The sequence below is a fragment of the Oncorhynchus mykiss genome, chromosome 8, assembly GCF_013265735.2.
Source record: "Oncorhynchus mykiss isolate Arlee chromosome 8, USDA_OmykA_1.1, whole genome shotgun sequence".
In the NCBI taxonomy this organism is placed as follows: Eukaryota; Metazoa; Chordata; class Actinopteri; order Salmoniformes; family Salmonidae; genus Oncorhynchus; species Oncorhynchus mykiss.
In genome coordinates this window covers 3479829-3488013 of record NC_048572.1, presented here as the reverse complement: position 1 = coordinate 3488013, position 8185 = coordinate 3479829, and the positions used below count along the sequence as shown (strand labels likewise).

At 44.7% G+C, this 8185-nt stretch overlaps 1 protein-coding gene across 2 annotated transcripts in view; it reads right to left on the bottom strand.

Moving 5' to 3' along the window:
* Positions 1-3218: 3218 nt before the first annotated feature.
* LOC110529260 (transcription factor Sox-7-like) overlaps positions 3219-8185 on the bottom strand; it is a 15759-nt gene continuing 10792 nt past the window's right edge. For both annotated transcript variants that reach the window (XM_036984574.1, XM_036984575.1), the window contains exons 3-4: positions 6779-7405; positions 3219-5173 (exon numbers count right to left, since the gene is read on the bottom strand). In XM_036984574.1, the coding sequence (XP_036840469.1) occupies positions 4143-5173; positions 6779-7010 (1263 nt within the window). In that variant the 5' untranslated portion in view covers positions 7011-7405 and the 3' untranslated portion in view covers positions 3219-4142. The remainder of the gene's footprint in view (positions 5174-6778; positions 7406-8185) is intronic.

Genomic DNA, 8185 nt, shown 5'->3' with positions numbered 1-8185 from the left:
ATTGTTGTTTGTTCGTCCAGGAAGGTGATGAGACAGTGTGGAAACAGGAAGTAGATCAGACTACCTAACAGACCACAGTTTCCTTGAGGACAAGAAACACCATAGAAAGCAGTAGATCACCGGCTGGGTGTGGAAATGAACACAAAACCATGGCTGATGTTCAGCTCTGATCTGGGATCTGTGACTATACAGAAACTACAGACTACCTGACAGGCTAGTTCCTAAGTGCTGATCTGGGACCTGTGACTATACAGAAACTACAGACTACCTGACAGGCTAGTTCCTAAGTACTGATCTGGGACCTGTATCCTGGACCAGAGAGAAATAACAAGACATTTAGAAATGACCTGGTTTATTTGTTCAACTCTTATCCTTTCAATAACTCAAATACATCTCCTGCACAAACAGATCAGGTTGATGTGGAATGGAACTAGAGTTGATGTAGCCTACTTACCTGACGGAATCCTACCTAGTCTGAATAAGCAGCCATAACCTCAGTATATACGGTTTTGACCTTAATAATAAGTCGGTAGCATCTACAGAGTGTGACTTTATGTACGTATTCTGTATACAGTTTACGTTCCGTCAGTCAGACCAAAATGTTGGGTGTGAGTCAGCTCATGCTTTTGAATTGGGTCTGTGAACAAAAGAGGTTGTGATGTTATGTTAGTCAGAGTACTGTGTAGTGTGTATCAGAAACATGGGAAGGAGAGTCCTAACTGGAGACCAGTAAGTGTTGTGGTATTGGAAGCAGATATTCTTTCATTGCGGAGGTTCAAACTGATTTGACAAAGTACGGAATCTGTGTCCGCCTGGGCCGTGTGTGTGTGTGTGTGTATGTACGTGTGCATGTGCGTGTGTGTGTGTGTGTGTGTGTGCTCCCCTCTGTTCCCATCTCTTTACTTCTCCAGCCCAGGCAACCCCAAACATCCTGATGCAGAGAGACTCAGTTCTTATCAGCCAGGAAACACCGCTCCACAGCCACATCCTCTCTACTAGGACCACGACTCAACTGCTCCCAGAAAACCACGATGCAGGAAGACCGAGCCAGACTCTAGGATTTGTCAAAATCCCCCTGAATTCCTTTTATCGAAACAGAGTGAAGAATTCAGGTAGGGAAAAAAGAGAGAGAGGGAAAGAGATAGGAGAAAAATGAGAAAGGTTATATAGTTATAGTTATATAGTAAATGGTGAAGAGAACACAGATGCATTTGTTTATCTATTTACAAAAGGGCTGCATCAGCAAGATACTGTAGGGGGGGGGTAGCGTGAGGGCGGTGGGGGTAGGGTGACGTGGGGGTGGGGGGGGTAGCGTGAGGGTAGGGTGACGGGGGGATGAGGGGTAGCGTGAGGGGGGTGGGGGTAGGGTGACGGGGGGATGGGGGGGGGTAGCGTGAGGGGGGGTGTAGGGTAGCGTGAGGGGGGTGGGGGTAGCGTGAGGGGGGTGGGGGTAGGGTGACGGGGGGATGGGGGGGGTTTCGTGAGGGGGGATGGGGGGGTAGCGTGAGGGGGGAGCGGTTCCCGTAAGCTTAAAGAAAGGCATCCAGAATAAGACTGCATGGGAAAACAAAGGGCGATTGAGATGGAGGGAGGTGGTGGCTGTTTTACACTAATCCTCAGAGCAGGGGAAGAATGAAATAAAGGAGAGACTGGTGGAGAGTGAGATAGAGAGAGAGATGGGGAGATGTGGAGAGAGAGATGGGGAGATGTGGAGAGATGTAGAGAGAGATGGAGAGGGATGGAGAGAGATGTAGAGAGAGAGATGGAGGGAGATGGTGGCTGTTTTACACTAATCCTCTCAGCAGGGGAAGAATGAAATAAAGGAGAGACTGGTGGAGAGTGAGATAGAGAGAGAGATGGGGAGATGTGGAGAGAGAGATGGGGAGATGTGGAGAGATGTAGAGAGAGATGGAGAGGGATGGAGAGAGATGTAGAGAGAGAGATGGAGGGAGATGGTGGCTGTTTTACACTAATCCTCTCAGCAGGGGAAGAATGAAATAAAGGAGAGACTGGTGGAGAGTGAGATAGAGAGAGAGATGGGGAGATGTGGAGAGATGTAGAGAGAGATGGAGAGATGTAGAGAGAGATGGAGAGGGGGAGGGAAAGAGAGGTGGAGAGAGAGATGGAGAGATGAGATGGGGAGGGAAAGAGAGGTGGAGAGAGAGAGATGGAGAGATGGAGAGAAAGATGGAGAGGGATGGAGAGAGATGGAGAGGGGGAGGGAGAGAGAGGTGGAGAGAGATGGAGAGAGATGTAGAGAGAGAGATGGACAGGGGGATGAAGAGAGAGATGGAGAGCGATGGAGAGAGATGGAGAGAGATGGAGAGAGATGGAGAGGGGGAGGGAGAGAGAGGTGGAGAGAGATGGAGAGAGATGTAGAGAGAGAGATGGACAGGGGGATGGAGAGAGAGATTGAGAGAGATGGAGAGATTGAGAGAGATGGAGAGGGGGAGGGAGAGAGAGGTGGAGAGAGAGATGGAGAGAGAGATGAGAGGGAGATGGAGAGGTGGAGGGAGAAAGAGGTGGAGAGAGATGGAGCTGTAGAGAGAGAGATGGACATGTGGAGGGAGAGAGAGGTGGAGAGAGAGATGGTCAGGGGGAGGGAGAGAGAGGTGGAGAGAGAGATGGAGTAAATGGCAGCGACAGAGTGGACCACGAGTAACAATGACGCTTCAGACTGCTGGGAATGGCCTAAACGACACACTGATACCAAACTGCAGGGGTCAGCAACAGACAGTAGATACCTACCCTAGTGCAGGGGTCAGAAACAGACAGTAGATATGTACCCTAGTGCAGGGGTCAGAAACAGACAGTAGATACCTACCCTAGTGCAGGGGTCAACAACAGACAGTAGATACCTACCCTAGTGCAGGGGTCAGCAACAGTCAGACACACTTGTGTTAAAATCAATGCCAGAAAATTGTGTCTTGCTTAGTTTTTTGGTCAAAAATACAATCTTCGGCAAAATCATTCGAAAGGAGATTCCTGCAAAAATATTATTTGAAGACGATCAGGAATTTAGTTAAATATGAGTTGAATTTCCGGAAACCTGTACCAAATAGTAAAAAAAGAGACATATGTAATTATTGTTATTTTCATATGCAATCTCTTTTTTAGTTAGTTGTGTTACAGTTGCAGTGTACCCCCCTGAATCTAGTTGCCTACCCCTGCTCAGTGTTAGTCTGTGTCTGTGTGTGAGGGCATATACATATACATCAAAATAGAAAGTGGAACTTTATTTCAAATTAATTCACAAACCTAAAATCAGCATACAGTAATTATTATTTTCATTGTAAAGATTATGATTTATATATTAAGTACTTGAAAAGGAGAAAGTAATGTAAAGTATTTTTTCTTCATGATATTTCCTCGGCTTCGTCTCAAAACGACGCAGTTTTTTTTCCCTTTCTAGTACACTAGTTTTGACAAGAGCCCTGTGGTACCTGGGCAAAAGTAGTGCACTTCATAGGGACTAGAGTGTCATTTGAGACCCGCAATTAACTGCATAAGAAATGTCCCTCTAATCCTCATTTAAATAGACACTACTAATGTCGGTTAGAAAATAATACAAACATTCAAACAGAAAAAATTCATAATAACAGCAATACAATAAAGCATTTAGTTGAAACATCAAAGTGCTTCAATAAGTGATGAGAGCATCTGTACAACACACTTTACAGCAACACGTTAAGACAACTGGACAACGTCTGGCAACACGTTAAGACGAGGACAACGTCTGGCAACACGTTAAGACAAGAGGACAACGTCTGGCAACACGTTAAGACAACTGGACAACGACCGGCTGGAATTCAGTTCTGGAAATAGACAGATAGATATTGATGAACTAGTTGACCAATTTGAGCATCCCTGAGGTGTCCTTCAATCTTCTCTCTCTTTCTCTCATTTATACCCTCTTGTTTCCTTCCTTGGCCCCAAACCATCATCTTGCCATGTGATTGGTTCTGGTGTCGCCTAATAGATCACAATTTAATAAGATTACACGGATATAGACACCTGACGCGAGATCAACAGTCCTCCTCTGAGACGCGTGATGACACATTAATGGCGCCCGGGTCAGTTCCCAGGTGTGATGACGTGAGCTGTCGGTGTCGGCATGGTGACCAGGTAACTCGACGACCCGTCTAAGAGATGCCGTAGTTGTTGTAGTACGCTGCTGTGGCGTCCGCTAACACAGAGATCAGGCTGGTTTCCGTGACAACGCTGCTCCCAGACGTCACCTGAATGTGACCCGTCACAGTCATTCCTCCTCCCGCTGCCGCAGTGGAGTTCAGGTACTGGTCGAACTCATCCCGGTCGACCTCCCCTAGAAGCTCTACCTGACTCAGCTGGTCCAGTGTCTCCAGTTGACCGTGGTTCTGGCCATGGTTCTGCTCTGGAGGAGGAGAGAGCTGACCCAGGTGGTGCTGGTGGTGGTGACCTGGGGAGAGGTGCCCCAAGTGGGGGTGATGGTGGGGCTGGAGGCCCGGGTGGACCTGGAGCTGGGAGGACCATGAGGATGGGCTGTAGTAGGACAGAGGATGCCCAGGGATGAGGCCTCCGGACTGAGCCTGGGACATGTGGGAGAGGTGGGTTAGGTGGGAGTGGGAGCCACAGTGGATGGAAGTCTGGGTGTAGTCAGGGTGGTAGGGCGGAGGACTCAGGCCCATGTGACCTCCACCACCACCTCCTCCGGGGGCCTGACCCTGACACTGGTGCTGGTGGCGCTCCTCTGAGCAGGAGACGGATGAAGAGGAGGAAGAAGAGGAGGGGTAGTAGGAGGGGTAGTCGTGGTCCAGGGCCGAATCCAGGGGGGACATCTCAGGCGGGGTGGGGAGGCCGTAGGGGTAGGTGCTGCTGGACGGTACATCTCTTAAGGATCTAACCGGGCTGAGGGAAGAGCGTGATGAAAACCCAACACCACCATCCCCTTCTTTATCCAAACCCAGAGAGAGGCAGAGGCCCCGGGAGTCAGTTAGGGCATTCTGGTCAGGCCCCCCCAGACTGCTCAGTAGGAACCCTGGGTCCACACGCTTACAGATGCGCTTCAGCTGCTTCTTGCGACGAGGGCGATACTTGTAGTTGGGGTAGTCCTGCATGTGCTGCACGCGCAGCCTCTCGGCCTCCTCCACGTACGGACGCTTCTGAAGAGGGGTCAGGGCCTTCCACGACTTGCCTGGCAGAAAGAACAAGAAACAGGACTAGTTTAATCGTCCACTATAATCATTGATTTCTTGTTAATGTTTTATACAAGGCCATGTACAGAAATAGTTTATGGAGGAAAAACAATGTAAAAGTACTTATATTATTATTATTAGTATACTATTATTATATTATATTGCATTAGTTGACTGAAACATTGGTGTGGGATACAAAGAAACAGAATATCAGTTAATCGTTCATATAAATAAAAACGTATAACGTTGTATTTGCACTATGTCTTTAAAACATCCAAGATCACCAGTGTGCCGGAGTTTCTACCTTTTCAAAAACGAGTTTATCAATAATAAACACTTATTTTCTTGCTTATGTTCAGTGGAATGTTCGTTTTTTTTTTTTTAAAGGATATATTAGAGCAATAGCGCACCATATTAAAATGTTACATAGTGTTGCGTTGACATTGCTTGTGATTACATATTTATTGCATTCAAAACGAAAAGCAACTCCCCAAATATCATTGAGATAATGAATGAATATCTAGCGAGGATTAAAACAACCAAAGGTTGCAACGCCATCACTTTTAAAGACGCAATTTCCACATGATGCCTTCATTGAATGCGTAATCTTCGTTCTGAGAATGGACAAACAATATATATATATATATATATATATATATATACACATATATTTATGGAAAACATTTTCAATTTCCCCTTCGAGGTGAATATGTAAATTAAGAATAAACTATGATATCGCTCTCTCCCATGTTGACTGGATGAATGCATTATAGGCTTATTTTCACACTGTAAGACGTGGTACATTTTATTAAAGAGCAACATAACATGAATCATCATTTAATAATATGAATCACGATCAATTTAACGAAATAATTCATTATTGGTATATCAGTTATACCCGAAGGTCAAACTTAAAATAAATGTAAATCTTAATTCTGAGCCATATAAAGTAACCCCCCGTCAATTCGATATAGGCAATGGATAGGCCTACGCTTTCTAAATTTAAACACATTTCACATACATTTATATTTAACCTCCTAATATAGTTTGACCGTTTTTATATAATTGTAATGAAATAATAGAATAAACCATAACGGCGCGCGAGCGAGCGCCAGGACACACGCGGAGATTTATGCACTAATGCAAGTGACCCACAGGCCTCCTGATAAACTACTACTACTGGTAGAAAACATGCAATGGAATTGATTGCATTTTAATTGAATTTAGCGAAGTCCAATCATGAACTAACTGCCACTAGAAATGTTGATAATTTTAAGGAGATGTGGATGATGCTCAAAACGCCCCCCCCCCCCCCATTTAAAAAAACTTTTGTTTTTATGTATTATATTTTCTTTACATACTTTTAAATACCAAAACAGAAACAAATGTTGTGATTTGATATCTCAATTCATTTTGAAAAGTTTTAGGCAATTAATAGCTTTGATTTGACGTAGGATAACTTTTGGCAGAGCATGTGTGGGCCTTTAGCATAATAATACTAATAATACGAAGAATCCTAATCATAATAATAATAATAATAATAATATAAAAATATGTAATTATAAAATATGAAACACGTCCGTAAAAATAAACGTGAATCTCACCCAGCATCTTGCTAAGCTCTGCGTTGTGCAGGTCTGGGTTTTGGACAGCCAGGCGCTTCCTCTCATCTTTAGCCCAGACCATGAACGCATTCATGGGCCGTCTGATGCGCGGCTCCGACGCTTTGTCCGCGGGAGTCCTGTGCGAGCCGTGTCCGTCAGGCACGTCCCCATCTCCCGTTGAGCACTCAAAGCTCTCCGGCCATGATGAGTACACGCTGATAAGTGCAGACATGCTCTCTCTTCACTCTCAGCAAAAGTTCGGTTGAGCTTCTCTCCTCACGCTCCCGCGGCGCAGTGAAAACTTTTCTCTCTCTCTAAATTTGACTATAACAGTGAAATGTTCCGTGACAAATACGTACTATAAGTACATACAAAAAAAACTTTGTTAAAATAGAGAAATGGTTTGATTTTTCAACTGTCTAAATTGGTTGAGATGTTGCCTGGGTTAAACTGGTTGCCTCTGTTGGTTATTGAGAGGGACGGTGTGTCTGGTCGCTGTTCCGCTGTGACGTTGTAATTCAGCGTTTCCTTGCGTTTGGAAGGCAAACAGCTCTTTATATTTGAGGAGCAGGTTCCAACATTAAAGCCCGGAGGACTCTCAGCTCCTCCTTGACTGCAACTTGAGACCTGCGAGGAAACAAACAAAAAAAGGGGACAGGGACATTTATACTATTCCATTTGCTACTCATGTCTTACAGCAAGACAGAAACGGCTTTTACTGTCACGCTGGTAATGTTAGTAATAACATAAAGATATAGGCCTAATTGGTTCTTAGCTGGCATCCATTATAGAATAAACATATAACTTTGTATTCCCCAATGTGCATGACACTGCTTTCAACTGATATTTGTATGGTAGGTTATCTGTTGATAAGACACAGGTAAAAGCTTTACATGTCAATTGATACTCGATGCATACTGATGGGAAATGCCCTTTTCATTTGTTAATACTTCCTGGACTTCTAATGAAGTAGTAGACCTAGTCTGTTGACTTCTACATCGTCTTTCTAAGGATAGTCTACATCACCTGGAGTGTTTCTAAGGATAGTCTACATCACCTGGAGTGTTTCTAAGGATAGTCTACATCACCTGGAGTGTTTCTAATGATAGTCTACATCACCTGGAGTGTTTCTAAGGATAGTCTACATCACCTGGAGTGTTTCTAAGGATAGTCTACATCACATTAAGTGTTTCTAAGGATAGTCTACATCACCTGGAGTGTTTCTAAGGATAGTCTACATCACCTGGAGTGTTTCTAATGATAGTCTACATCACCTGGAGTGTTTCTAAGGATAGTCTACATCACCTGGAGTGTTTCTAAGGATAGTCTACATCACCTGGGGCGTTTCTAAGGATAGTCTACATCACCTGGAGTGTTTCTAAGGATAGTCTACATCACCTGGAGTGT